This window comes from Moschus berezovskii, chromosome 15 (assembly GCF_049115385.1).
Source record: "Moschus berezovskii isolate FMDL1 chromosome 15, NW_MosBer_1.0, whole genome shotgun sequence".
Lineage (NCBI taxonomy): Eukaryota > Metazoa > Chordata > Mammalia > Artiodactyla > Moschidae > Moschus > Moschus berezovskii.
Window position 1 is genome coordinate 72,770,854 of NC_142474.1, and position 14,554 is coordinate 72,785,407.

Sequence of the window (14,554 nt, forward strand, 5' to 3'; positions counted from 1 at the left end):
CTTGGATACTGAGTGGAGTAATGACTTCCAGACTTCCAGACTTCCAGACCTCTCCTCTCTTTTTCTGGAGCAAGCAACATCTTCCCTTGTAAAGGAATTTGGAAGATTTGAGTACAAATGATATGGTGTGAGCACAAGTCGCTCTCAGAGAACTGTCACATACTTACATGCGTACCCACCACGTGCCAGAAATATGCACTTTTATCGTCAGTGGTTGTCACTTTTTCATCTACTAAAGTACCTTGTATGTCTTTATTATGTTGTCCTTCACTGGATGCTTGAGGCAATTTACAGTGACATCAATCAGATTCTTCCAGAGGCCCCTCTGAGTCAGGCTGGGGACAGAAGGGGTTTCTCAGCAGTTCTTCCAAGACCCTTAATTGGCTCATCGCTTGAAAACACCGAACTCCTGGTCCACCACCGCTCACCACATACAAATGGGGGAATATGTACATAGACAGGAAAACCAGCCCTGTGCATGCATGTACGCATACACATGAGGGAGAGGGGAATTTGGGAGCATGTGTGTTTGGTGTATAGAGAAAAACGAACTCTCCAACCGTGTGGGAAAACAGAGCTGATGTAGACTCTCGGGAAATATTTTGTCTGTACAGTGAGAGGCAAGACCATCCATCTTCAGCAGAGTGAAAATGAGGGGCCAGGCGAGGAGCAGGGCCAGCCCAGCTCTGTGGTCTTATCTGCGGACAGAACTTTGAGAGCAGTGATGTCAGTGGGCCCCAGAGGAGGATTGCCGCGGTCATTGTGGACTGACCTCCTGCCGCCTCTGTGTCCTTCACTTGTCCCCAGCTCTCAGCTGGGCTCAGTCGTTGCCACGCACGCAAGGGCTGTGTCCGACTGGCGCTGGGAACGCCTCTAGGTCTGTGGCTCTCCAGTCGCAGGACAGGAAGTTCTCATCCACATCACTTAACTAGGCTGGTCTAAGCGTGACAGAAGGGGTTAGGAGCAGCCACATAGGAAATTGAAGAATGTGGGCTCTGTAGTCGTGGGGGGGTAGGGTGAGGCCCCGCTTACCTCTGCAGCTCAGTTGACTGCAGTGTCATCACAGGATCATTGGATCTGAATTTTGAGGACCTGCATTCAAATATTTACTTTCCACAAGCTACCTGTGTGACCACTGCATCTCTTCATCTCCCAGGCATCTTCCTCATGTTGACACAGAGGACGTGCCATTGAAAAACCAGGAAAAGAGTGCTTACATGGAGAAGGTGCCCAATAAGTGTCTCTTCTTTCTTTTTCTCTCCCGTTCTTGCCCTGGCCTGGCAGCGGATGGAGACCCACACTTTGTCGTGGATTTCCCCTTGAGCAACCTCACCGTCTGTTTCAACATTGATGGAGAACCCGGGCACATCCTGAGGCTGGTCTCTGATCACGCGGACTCTGGTGAGTTCTGCCTAGAAAGTAGAAGATCTTGCGCTTGCAGACTAGAAATAAATAAATCCTAATCTTTGCACTTTACCCAACTCCTCATGGTGTCATGGCATCTGGTCCCATCACTTCATGGCAAATAAATGGGCAAACAGTGGAAACAGTGACAAACTTTGTTTTGGGGGGTTTCCAAATCACTGCAGATGGTGACAGCAGCCATGAAATTAAAAGACACTTGCTCCTTGGGAGAAAAGCTATGACCAACCTAGACAGTATATTAAGAAGCAGAGACATTATTTTGCCAACAAAGGTCCGTTTAGTCAAAGCTATGGTTTTTCCAGTAGTCATGTATGGAAGCAAGAGTTAGACTATAAAGAAAGCTGAGTGCCGAAGAATTGATGCTTTTGAACTGTGGTGTTGGAGAAGACTCTTGAGAGTCCCTTGGACAGCAAAGAGTTCCAACCAGTCCATCTTAAAGGAAATCAGTCCTGAATATTCATTGGAAGGACTGATGCTGAAGCTGAAACTCCAATCCTTTGGCCACCAGATGGGAAGAACTGACTCATTTGAAAAGACCCTGATGCTGGGAAAGATTGAGGGCAGGAGGAGAAGGGAACGACAGAGGATGAGATGGTTGGATGGCATCACCGACTTGATGGACATGAGTTTGAGTGAACTCCAGGAGTTGGTGATGGACAGGGAGGCCTGGCGTGCTGCAGTCCATGGAGTCGCAAAGAGTCGGACCCAACTGAGCGACTGAACTGAACCGAATCTTTGCATTTTACCCCACTGCTCACAGTGTCCCGGGATCTTCAAATCAGGAGTAGTGGAAACTAGTGGATCAGAAATACTGTGTCACGGCCACACGAGAGGTTTTGGAACAAAAGCAGACAAGTGTCAACCCCCTTTTATTTTCTATTTTTTTACTTTTTTTTCACTTTTAAATTTTTATCAGAGTAGAGTTGGTTTACAATGTTGTTTTAGTTTCAAGTGTACAGCAAAGTGAATCAGTTGTGCATATACGTATATCCACTCTTTTTTTTAAGATGCTTTTGCCATGTGTTGTTCAGTCACTGAGTTGTGTCTGACTCCTTGCGACCCCATGGAGTGCAGCACGCCAGGCTTCCCTGTCCTTCATTATCTTGCGGAGCTTGCTCAAACTCATGTTCATTGAGTCAGTGATGCCTTCCAACCATCTCATCCTCTGTCATCCCCTTCTCCTCCTGCCCTCAATCTTTCCCAGAATCAGGGCCTTTTCCAATGAGTCGTCTCTTCCCATCAGGTCCAAAGTATTGGAACTTCAGCTTTAGCATCAGTCCTTCCAATGAATATTCATGGTTGATTTGCTTTCTGATTGACTGGTTGGATCTCCTTGCAGTCCAAGGGACTCTCAAGAGTCTTCTCCAGCACCACAGCTCAAAAGGATCAATTCTTTGGTGCCCAGCCTACCTCCCATATCGGTCATTACAGATTATTGAGCAGAGTTCCCTGTGCTCTACAACAGGTCCTTGTGGAATATCTGTTCTATATATAGCAGTGTGTGTATTTTCACAGAAACCTACATCAGCTTTTCCCGCCCAGGACATTGGTCAAAAATCGCTTATACCTTCCTGCATGCATTCATTCATTCACTAGGCGCTGAGTGGTCCCCACGTGAGAGCAGAAGCTCTTGGTTCTAGAAACACAGGAAAAGAAGGAAGTTCTAATTTGATACCTTCATGTGGGAGTGGGGCAGTTTGTCTAACCGCTGCTCTCTTTCCCTCCTCCTTTGAGGTGTGACGGTGAACGGAGAGTTGATTGGGGCCCCTGCTCCTCCAAATGGCCACAAGAAACAGCGGACATACTTCCGCACCATCACCATCCTCGCAAACAAGCCGGAGAGATCTTACCTGGAGATCACACCCAGCAGGGTCATTGTGGATGGTGTGGACAGGCTGGTCCTCCCCTGCAACCAGAGCACAGTCGTGGGGTGCCGGGGGCTGGAGGTGTCCGTGTCTGCCAATGCCAATGTCACCGTCAGCATCCAGGGCACTGTGGCCTTTGTCATCCTCCTCCACCTCTACAAAAAGCCAGCCCCTTACCAGCGCAACCACCTGGGCTTCTACATCGCCAACGGCCAAGGCCTCTCCGGCAACTGCCACGGCCTGTTAGGTAGGTGGCTGCTTGCCATGCCCATCACGGCACAGAGTTCAGTTTCCCAAGGTGAGCCTGATGCCGCCCATGCCTTAACTTGGCTGAGAAACTCCACAGAAATGTGGTCTCCTTTATAAAGTTATACTTTGGCTGTGCTGGGTCTTTGTTGCTGGGTATGGGCTTTTCTCTTGTTGTGGCAAGCGAGGGCTGCTCTCCAGTTGCGGCATTGCTCAGGCTTCTCATTGTGGTGACTTCCCTCGTGCGGCGCACCGGCCCTGGGCACATGGGCTTCAGTAGTTGTGGCATGTGGACTTGGTCGCACCAAGGCATGTGGGATCTTCCCAGACTAGGGACCAAACCCGTGTCGCCTGCATTGGCAGGAGGATTTGTAACCACTGGACCACTAGGGAAGTCCAGGAATGTGGTCTTTATGTGGCTCATGAAAAGTCTGTTTCTTTCTCTGTCTCTTTTTTTCCTTTTTAACGATTTTTTTTGGTGGCTTGCCTGGTGGTTCAGACGGTAAAGAATCTGCCTGCAATGCAGGAGACCCGGGTTCAGTGCCTGGATCGGGAAGATCCCCTGCAGAAGGCAATGGCTACCCACTTCAGTAGTCTTGCCTGGAGAATTCCATGGACAGAGTTGCTGCAAATGGCAAAATGTCATTCTTTGTCATGGCTGAGTAGTATTCCATTGTCTATACACCACATCTCCTTTATCCATTCATCAGGTTTTGGACACTCTCTATCTAGGCAGTTGTAAATAGTACTGCTGTGAACTTTGGGGTGCACGTATCTTTTCAAATTAGTGTGAAAAGTGTATTTCTTGCTTCATGACTACTTTCTAGAGTAGGAATGAACTTTGCTAATTTTCACTCACCTTCGGGGAAAGGGAGCAAAGAAGTGGGGCATCCTTCTCTTCATCCTTCTCTGGCTCTATACTCAGGGAGACCATGCAAACACAGGGCAGCCCATGGCCCCGCACCCAGCGGCCCGCTCTGCCTGGCTTCCCTCCACGTGCCATTTCATCTGGGCCCTTTGCCCACAAGTAAGGAGGGAGCCGCTGCCAGGGCTGGGTTTAGAAAGCAGGATTTCCTGGCACCCGAGCTGGATGTCTCAGTGCAGCCTGCCTGCCAAGCGCGAGCTCCTCTCGTGGACGCAGAGCTCGGTTCCCTCGGCCTTTGTGATGTCCTGGCTTGACCTGGAGAATTCTGACACTGCTTCCCACACCCTCTAAGTGCACGCACGAACAAGATCCCTGGGCGGGAGGAGGGCAGGGAAGGCTGGACCATCCTTCTCTATTTATTCACCCATCTCGTCCTCCTGCCTCAGTAGGAGACTGGGTATCTGTGTCTTTATTTTATAATTTTTAAATGTTTATTTTTGGCTGCGTTGGGTCTTCGTTGCTGCTTGGGCTTTTCTTTAGTTGCAGTGAGCGCGGGCTACTCTCTAGTTGCAGTGTTCAGGCTTCTGGTCACAATGGTTTCCCTTGTGGCGGAGCACAGGCTGTAGGGCGAGTGGGCTGCGGGAGTTGCGGCTCCCGGGCTCTAGAGCACAGGCCCAATAGTTGTGAAGCACGGGCTTACTTGGTCCGAGGTATGTGGGATCTTCCTAGATCTGGGATTAAACCAATGTCTCCTGCATCGGCAGGCAGATTCTTTACCACTGAGCCACCAGGGAAGCCCTGGTTTTGTTTGTTTCTTTATTTAAATATTTATTTAGCTGCACCAGGTCTTAACTGAATCTAGTTCCCTGACCAGGGATCAAAGCCAGGCTCCCTGCATTAGGAGTGTGGAAACTTAGCTGCTGGACCACCAGGGATGCTCCCCGGGGAATCTCTGTTTGCAGGTGGGGCACCTTTCCTGTGTTGGCTTCCAGAAGTGGAGGCAGCAATGAACATAGCCTCAGGTCTCTCCTCCCTACACCCGCCCCGGACACTGGTGCAGGTGCCTCTGGGGGTGTCCAGCCCAGTATTGCAGGCATCACCTTGACAATGACGTCATATTCCCCTTCCTCTGGGTCACACCTGGGCATATGTCGATCACCAGCACCCGAATCGAAGTTAGATGTTGTTCAACCGCACTGCTTGCACTTGACCTTGACCTGATGTCTTTTGTGCCCTCTCAGGTCAATTCCTGAACCAGGAGGCCAGGCTCACAGGGCTCAGCAAGAGCCCTGCCCATCCTGTGGTTCCCGAGGCAGGGGAGAGGTCTGAGGCCGTCCTTGAGGTTAAAGGTCACCAGGTCCCGGTGGTCTGGAAGCAGAGGAGGATCTACAACGGGGAGGAGCAGGTGGACTGCTGGTTTGCCCGGAACAACGCTGCCAACCTGATCGACGGGGAATACAAGGACTACCTGGCGGCCCATCCTTTTGACTCCGAGACCACCTTCGGCCCGGGCGCCTCCCGGGGACTCTGAGACCAGCAGCCGTATCGCAGGAGTGCATGGCAGGGTCTGGTGGTCCCGTGGTCTGGTTCTTGGCTGGTAGCCACCACCCTGACCTCACCCCTAGTAGCGGGGAGGTCTGCCATCAGCTTGAAAAGAGAGTGGGGTCAGGACCTTGAAGGGAGGATGGGATTTTCCCCCTCTCCTCTCCCTCCCTCATCTCCAGTAGAGAAAGATGGTGGCACCAAGGGACCAGTCACAGCTAAAAGCAAGTCTCTATCTTGTCCCAGCTGGCTTGTCCATCTCACCGCAACCCTAAGGTGACTGATGAAGGAAGGTCTGGTCTGTTTTCTTTGTGGAAATGGCCAAGTTCGGGCACTTTGCTCTTCGCCTCATACTAATGCTTAGGGATCTCTCCTTCTAGCTTGGCTGCATCCTCCAGACATGCGGCCAATCTCTGCCTCAGGGGAGCCTTTCCCTGGGCTCAGCCCCCCCAGTATTGCAAACAGCACGCAGACTGGATCATTGTAAACCACTCAGCCTGGCTTTAGCAGAGGATTTTCTTCTGCCCTGATGTCTTGCCCTTGAAAATTTGTTTTCATTTTTTTTTAAAAAAATCGATTCAAAATAGAAACGCTGCATTCCAGATACCAACATTCTTCTTACAGGCTCTGTAAACTGCTTGTCTTTTGCTGGTGAGACTCTCCTATTTATTCCGGAAAGCTGATAATACACAGGGCGGCCCACGTGGGAGTATTTCACTGGCCCGTCTCAGAGCTGGAGTGCTGGCCAGCTACACGATGAATCTTCCACTTGGCTCTTCCAGCCTGGCCCTGCTTCAAGCCTAGTTCGCTCGAGGTCCCCAGGAGGTGATGAGACAGGCTCTTGCAGAGCTGGGAGGGGGAGGAATTGGATCAGCACAGAGCCTACCTATGGGGATCAAACCCTCAGAGGAAGCATGGATCTAAGGGGCCCACATCCCAGATCCGGAGGCCGGAAGTCAGTGTGAGCGAGGGGCTGGAGACAGATCTGATTCCGTCAGGACAGGTTACAGTCAGGGGTCAGGGGTGATGTCAGAAGTCAGTGACGTCACCTTCCTCCTTGCGGGAGCTGTGAAGCCTGCTGCGTCATCAGGGGACGGGAGGCTGGTCGTGGCCTCAGGACCTCTTTTCTTGCCCCCAGCTTGTGTTCTGCTTGGTCTTCTTGGACCACAGAGGTCGTCCTGTGAGTCTGACCCTCACAGCAGTCGGGGCGCACATGGACACAGAGGGCCTGCCAGCCAAGAGCAGGGGAGGAAAGATTTGGGTCAGAGAAATGGAATATTTTAAAGGCAGACTGAACAGAATAAAGGCTTTTGTGCTGGTTTCATGGAGGTCCCGTCCAGGAGGGAGTGACTCTAGAACGTCCATGCCATGTGGAAACCGGCGGCACTTGGAGAGAAATCAGAGTTAAGAAAATTGTTTATCATCTTGGCCCTCCCGTGGGAAACATGTGAGCAGCAAATTGACCTGCCCGTGTTTCTGTGGACCAGGTGACTGCAGGAGCTGAAGGTAGTGCCGGGGCTGAGCCGGGGGCCAGGGGCTGGGGGGTGGTCGGTTCTGTCTCAGAGTCTCCGTGCCTCTCCACTCCAGAAGCCCACCAGCCCAGAGCCGGCAGCTGTGTTATTTTTGACTCAACTCAGCTGCCTCTTTCCGTGCCCGCGGTGTGAGCACACCAGTCCGGGCCGCCACCAGCTGATCCCGTATTTCAGAGGGAGAGAAGGAGAGGGAGGTGGGCCAGCAGGGCCGTGGGCAGGCTCTGCAGGGTCCCTCCTGTTCCGTAGACCTCGGCCCCAGCTGGGCAGACCCTGCAGCCACGGGGTTGTGTTCCAGGCTCTGCGTTCCAGGTGCGGCCTCAGCGGCAGACAAGACGAGAAGCTATTCCTCCAGGACTAGATACTACAATGAGGCGCCCGTCCCTTATTCGCCAATTCAGGGGAAAAAAAATCCATTTTGTAGGAGTATTAGGTTGAACTTGCATTTTAACGTTTTTACTTTAGACACATCCCACTTTTCCTTCTCCTCCTCTTCCATTGTATATCTTTTTTTTTTGCAAAAAGTATGTACCAGGACATTTTCTGTTTCAGCCAGAGACTGTGAGATTTGTGGGCCCCAAACTCCACACCAAAGTCATACTTCAGGTTTTTTTTTTAACTTGATTGAAAAAAATGTCATATTTTCTGTTGGTCACGTGTGTCATGAAGAGCAAAATCTTTTCAAATAAACTTAAGTCCCCTACATACAAACGAGTTCCATTCTGAGAGTTCCATTCGTTAGTCCAGTTTGTTCATCACTCCAGGTGAGTCCAAAAAGTTAGCCCAGGTACCCAACTAACACAGTCAGCTCTATAGGACTGTACTGTAATCGATTTATAATGCTTTTCATGCAAATAATACATAAAAAACAAGCACAAAAAATAAAGCAACTGTACTCCAATAAAATTAATTTTAAAAGTAATATTTTAAGAAATGAGACATTTTTAATCTTACAGTATAGTACCTTGAAAAGTATGGCGGCCCAGCTGGCATACAGGAGCGCGTGTGAGTCTGTGAAAGCTCATAAGCTCACAACTTGAAGGTCTGTATGCAGAGGACTTACTGTAAATGCAGTGGCAAGGAGGGATCATGTTCTCAGTAGGGGGACACTGAGGCACGGGGCAGGTGGGCAATTTCCCCCACATCACACAAGACCTAAAGCAGGACCAGGCTGAGTCTCCAGAATGCATTCATTAGCTTTGACGCAATGTCATCGTCTGGAGAATCATTTATTTTCCTCGAGCATTTGAAAATAAGGTGGGGTCAGGGATACTCAATGAGCAGTTCAGTGAGCTTGAGAAGTCTGTTGCAATAATGAGGGTTTAAACCTCAAGTTAACTCATTGCTAATGTTAATGAGTCCTAACTGTTGCTAGGCTGGGCTCTCTAGCAAGCCTCCAACCCTGGGTTCCTAATCCCCTCCCTCACCTGAAAAAGAGAGGCATCTCCGTGTGTTGTCTTTAAGGCTCTCCAGATGTAGTTTCACATTCCCTGAATAAAACAGACTGATGTTCTCTGCTCATTAGATGCTTTATCTTCCATTTGACGCTTCGCTGGTTTACTAGTTTAGGATGCAGGGCGTATGTGTTGGGAGGACAACCCTTCCTGAACCTCCATCACCCTGGTCTCTGGAATGGGAGAGGTCACCTCTGTTTCTATTCGAGGAAACACTTGATCTTTAGTTGAATCATGTGTCCCCACAGGTGGACTCAGTACAGGTTTCATTTTCTTTACATTTATATCTTAGCTGTGCTGGATGGTATGGGCAGAAAGTTTGTGTCCCTCCAAACTCATATGCTGAAGCCTAAATCAAAGCCCCAAGGTGATGGCACTAGGAGGTGCGGTGCTGGGGGAGGGATGAGGGTGTGAGGATGGGGCCCTTGTGATGGGACTGGCGGTTGGTGGTTTAGTCGCTCAGTCGTGCCCGACTCTTGTGATCCCGTGGACTGTAGCCCACCAGGCTCCTCTATCCATGGATTCTCCAGGCAAGGATACTGAAGTGGGTTGCCATTTCCTTCTCCAGGGGATCTTCCCAACCCAGGGATCGAACCTGAGTCTCTTGCATTGCAGGCAGACTTTTTACCACTGAGCCACCAGGGAAGCCCTTTGTGACGGGATTAACGCCCTTCTAAGAAGAGACGTGTTGACTCACTGGAAAAGACTCTGATGCTGGGAAAGGTTGGGGGCGGGAGGAGAAGGGGACGATGGAGAATGAGATGGCTGGATGGCATCACCGACTCTGTGGACATGAGTTTGAGTGAACTCCGGGAGTTGGTGATGGACAGGGAGGCCTGGCGCGCTGTGATTCATGGGGTCTCAGAGAGTCGGACACAACTGAGCGACTGAACTGAACTGAAGAAGAGACGTGAAAGAGATGATTTTTCCATTCTCCACCCTGTGAGCACCAGAAGGAACAGCTTCTAAAATCAAGAACTGGGCTCTCATCAGACACCAAGTCAGCTGGCATCTTGAGCTTGGATTTCCCAGCCTATAAGAATTGGGAGAAATAAATGTCAGTTGTATAAGCCACATTGTCTATGGCATTCTTTTTTTTTTTTAAGATTTATTTGTTTATTTTGGCTTTGCACGTTCTTCATTGAGCAGGCTTTCTCTAGTTGTGGCGGGCGGGGCCTCCCTTCACTGTGGTGTGCAGGCTTCTTGCTGCGCTGGTTTCTCGTTGCGGAGCACAGGGTCTAGGGTGTGTGGGCTTCAGTAGCTGCAGCCTGAGAGCTCCAGAGCGCAGGCTCAGTAGATGCGGTGCACAGGCTTAGTTGTTCCGAGGCATGTGGGATCTTCCCAGATCAGGGATCGGACCGTGTCACCTGCATTGGCAGGTGGATCTTTAACCACTAGGGAGCCCCTATGGTATTCTCGATGGAGGAACCTGAGCTGACCAAGACGCTGACTCATTTAAGCTGCCAATTCCTTTTCCTTCCTTCAAGCTACCCCGAATGTATACACACAATGTTATTGCTAAATCCACAGGACTCTTGGAACCATTCATGCATGATACAACTAAAGTAAACAGCAAATAAAATAACACAGCTAAGCAAACACTTAGAATTGTGACTTTAAATATTTATTCTGTTCAGTTTAAAATAATAAGTAGGGCACGAGCTAGTTCACCTTCAAGAAGCATTTTCCTTCCACAAAAATTTGTAAAAGAATAACATCTAAAAACAAACAACACCCTGGTGTATTTGTTCTGAGGGGAAATGCCTAGAGAGAATAAAACTTGTTGATTCTAACTACACAGTTTGTAGGAATTTCTGAATTCCATAGAAATATATGTAAATAGAGCAAGTGACTTGATACTGGAAGAATCATGTGGAAACGGCAAATTGCTGTATGGAACAGCCAATGCACATCAGCCATTTCTGACCTTTTATCAAACAGTCAAACTCATGGAGAAGTGACTTAAGCTTCAGTCCCTTACCTGCTAGGGGAGTGGGCATCCCAACCCTTTTATTGCCTTATGCTTGGGTCACTTGCCTGCCCAGACTGCCCATCACCTTGCTCAGTACTTCTTCCATTGGCTCAGGGCATTTCTCGATTGTGGTTCTGGCATTTCTACCTGCAGTTCCTCAGGTCCTGCCAGATCTTGATGTTAGATTCTGAATCAGAACCAGAGCAGACCTACAGAAGGACTTAGACATCACTGCGAGGCTGTGTTAAACAGAAAACCAGCCAACCCCTTATCTTAAGGGCATGAAATCAACCTCTCCCGGCTTTGGCTTCGTCTCTAATGAAGGGACTGAACAAGGTAACGTGCTCAGATCCCATGATCTTTATCTTCTCACGGCGTGGAAATCCTGCCAGAGAACTCTGCAGAGGCCTAGCTGTGAAGGGAGGAAGTAGGTGGGGAAAGCATTCCAAAGATGGAGTGTATTCAGCTGCAAGGAAGAAGTGCATATTCAGAGGCTCCCACAGGAAATAGCTTACAGCTTGTGAATTGAAGTCATCTTTGTACTCCGTTCAGCTTCAGCCAGTTTTGACCGGTGCCCTATAGATTCTGGGGTTACTGAGACCCCACGGTGGATGATGCTGAGTGGCCCTGCAGACTCCTCTCTCCCTGCACCCTGGCTGGATCTGTCTCCAGCCCCACATCCTTCACTTGTGCCCCTACGTATGGATGCACCGGGAAATCAGAGTTCTGCCGTAGGTCCCTTCAACCAGCCAGGCTCCTGCTGGCCTTTAGCAAAACCTAATCTGTTTTCCTTGAAGCGCATCGGCCTCCATGGCACCTGTGTTCTGCTTCAGCTTTCTAGACTACCTCACTCCACAGCTCTCCGCAGAAGTTCGCCTCCTTTTATGCCGAGGAAACTGTAGCGGGAGCTCCCTCCGTTTTTGCCATGGCTCATCACGTCTCCATCTGCATCTCCCAGGGTAACAGTCCACCTTCTTCTGGGCTCCATTCTTCTCGCTCCCTCCTGCTGGCCTTTTATTTCACTGTTAAGCTTGTGCTAGTGGTCGGTGTTTGAACCCTCTTTTATTAAGATATTTTTTTTTACGGGGATCATTTTTAACGTCTTTATTTGTTACAATATTGTTTCTGTTTTGTGTTTTGGATTTTTGGCCACGAGGGGATCCAACTCGCACCCGCTGTGCTGGAAGGCAAAGTCTTAACCACTGGACCACCAGGAAGTCCTGAACCCTCATTTTTTCACCTCTTGTCTGTCCCTTAAGTCATCACATTTAGCTTCTGTCTTCACCACATTTATTAAACCTTGTCTTAGACGTCACGTCACCGCTTCTGATGTCCAGCTCCTGTGATGGGTAGCTCCAGCCTCTACCACGGGACAAGGTCAACCTCTTCCTCTTTTTTAAAATGTTAGATCCCATTGTTTCTCTTAGCTGATTAGAATTTCTTCCTAGTCTCCTTTGCTACTTGTCTTTCCTCCTACCAACCTGTGGATGTTCCCCAAGGTCATACTAGTCCTTTTAAAAATTTTTTTTCTTTTTTTTTGGCCAAGCCATGTGGCTTTCCCTGACCAGTGGCCCTGCAGTGGACGTGCGGAGTGCTAACCCCAGGACCACCAGGCAAGTCCCCATACTGGTCCTTTATAGTCTCCGCTCCCCTCTTCACAGTCTCACTTCTTGGTCTCAGCATCTGACTTGATGTGGACTTGAGAACACTTCCTTTCTGTTACTCTGGCATCAGCTCAAATTCAGGAGTAAAAACAAACTTTCCATGTTCAAGGTGGTTGGTGGTTTAGTCACTAAGTTGTATCTGACTCTTTTCAACCTGATGGACTGTAGCCCACCAGCCTCCTCTGTCCATGGGATTTCCCAGGCAAGAATACTTGGAGTGGGTTGCCATTTCCTCCTTCAAGGTCCCAACCCAGGGATTGAACCCACATCTCCTGCATTGCAGGCGGATTCTTTACCGACTGGGCCATCAGGGAAGCCATATTCAAAGTGTCTGTATATATTAGAGCGATTTGAGATTTGGGAGGAAGGGAAGAAGTTCTGGCACAATATTTTAAAATTTTGATTGTTGCAAATAGCGGTGGAAATGTCTAGTGTGTGTGTGTGCATGCATGTGTGTGGGTCTTTGGTACATTTCCTAGACCAGTTCAACATTTATTGACACAGAGTTCTTCCTGAAAATTCTCTGTTAATCATATTATTTTCTCAAAACAGCAGCTGTGTTTGTGTAAGTGAAGACTCCACATCCTGATTTCTCACTGGGAATTTCTACTTATAAAAAGATGAAAATCGCAGGTCCTAAGTTTATCAATGCGTCAGTTAAGTCACTTCATTGTAGTACAAGTACAAAATGCATCCTAAATATGTGTGATTTTTTGAAATGAATACACTTTGTTTGAAATGTATGGGGTGATGTAGAAAATACAGCACTGTAGATAACTTGAGTGTGAATCAGTGTCTGTATGGTAGATACACACTGCTCCATCTGGGACGTTTCCTGCCCAAAGTCTTCTCCGGCGCTGGGATCCTTCCTCCTGAAGATAACATAACCTGTCTACGTGTTATGGAATGTTATAAAAGAAACAGCTTTCCAGGGAAAAACAGAAACAGTGTGTCTGAAGGCTCAGCTCCAACCTGAAGTGTATTTGCTTTTGAAAAAAGCTGGATTCTAGGAATATTCTAGAAACTAAACGTTCTCCTAGGTTGGAAGCAACTATTTATCCTTTTGATCTCTTCATTGGCCTGGCCTGGAAAACTTAATAAGACTTTAAGACCTTGTGATGAAAATATAGGATAAAATTGTGTCTATTACACTTTAAACTGTTCCTGCAAATTTCCCAGAAGAGAAAATGCTTCAAAGCAAGTCCATTCACTTATTCATTCACTGGACTCATGGAAGTGGGTGCTAACCATATGGAGGGGACAGAGGGCCCCCCCTAGCCTGCCCTAGAGATAACTTTGTATGTAATTAGTTACAAACATAGGCAGCAGTCTGCCCTTAAAAGATTCAGGAAAAAAGTGTGGGTGGGAAGGGGTTTTAAAAAGAAGAGACTGCTTTCAGCCTGGGTAGAAGAGGTGCTGGCATTTGATCTGGGTTGTACAGAACAGGTGAGGAAAGAACGGGCAAGCATCTAGGAGTATTTTATACAATAACATTCATAATAAAGACATTATAAAGGCAAGGAAATAGATTGTGTAAAGGAACTAAAATTTCAGGGAGATGGCCTGACCAGCCCTCATCACAGAGCTAATATCTGGGCTTAGCCTGGATGCAGGAACTCTGCTCTTCTCATGATCCTGAGATGCTCTGGACCAATCAGGAACAGCTTCCACAGTGACGGCCAGGACGCTGGACCACAGGGGCAGGATCCCACCTGTGTGTATTGGCTGAGCATCACAGGGCAAGAGTAAGGCTGGGGAAGGGGTGCTCTTTTACATGTCTCTGAACTCACTGATTTCAAGATTGCTTTTTCTCTCTAAAAGCCGGTGTCCTTTCCATGGAATGTTGGACTGCTTTTTGCCAGCGGTCTGGGCTTGAAGTGGGCTGGGAATTCTATGGGCTGGAGATACAGGGTTGTTCCAAGTTCATCTTTCTCTTCTTTAGGAATGACATCTTAGAAAACATCTCACAGTCAAGTAGCTCCCTGAAACAAA

At 48.7% G+C, this 14,554-nt stretch overlaps 1 protein-coding gene across 1 annotated transcript in view; it reads left to right on the forward strand.

Moving 5' to 3' along the window:
- The window catches only part of ITIH5 (inter-alpha-trypsin inhibitor heavy chain 5), a 90,683-nt gene extending 80,658 nt beyond the window's left edge, over positions 1-10,025 (forward strand). Inside the window, exons 12-14 of the mRNA XM_055427231.2 lie at positions 1,285-1,401; positions 3,160-3,537; positions 5,643-10,025. Of these exons, the coding sequence (XP_055283206.2) occupies positions 1,285-1,401; positions 3,160-3,537; positions 5,643-5,932 (785 nt within the window). The 3' untranslated portion in view covers positions 5,933-10,025. The remainder of the gene's footprint in view (positions 1-1,284; positions 1,402-3,159; positions 3,538-5,642) is intronic.
- Positions 10,026-14,554: the final 4,529 nt, after the last annotated feature.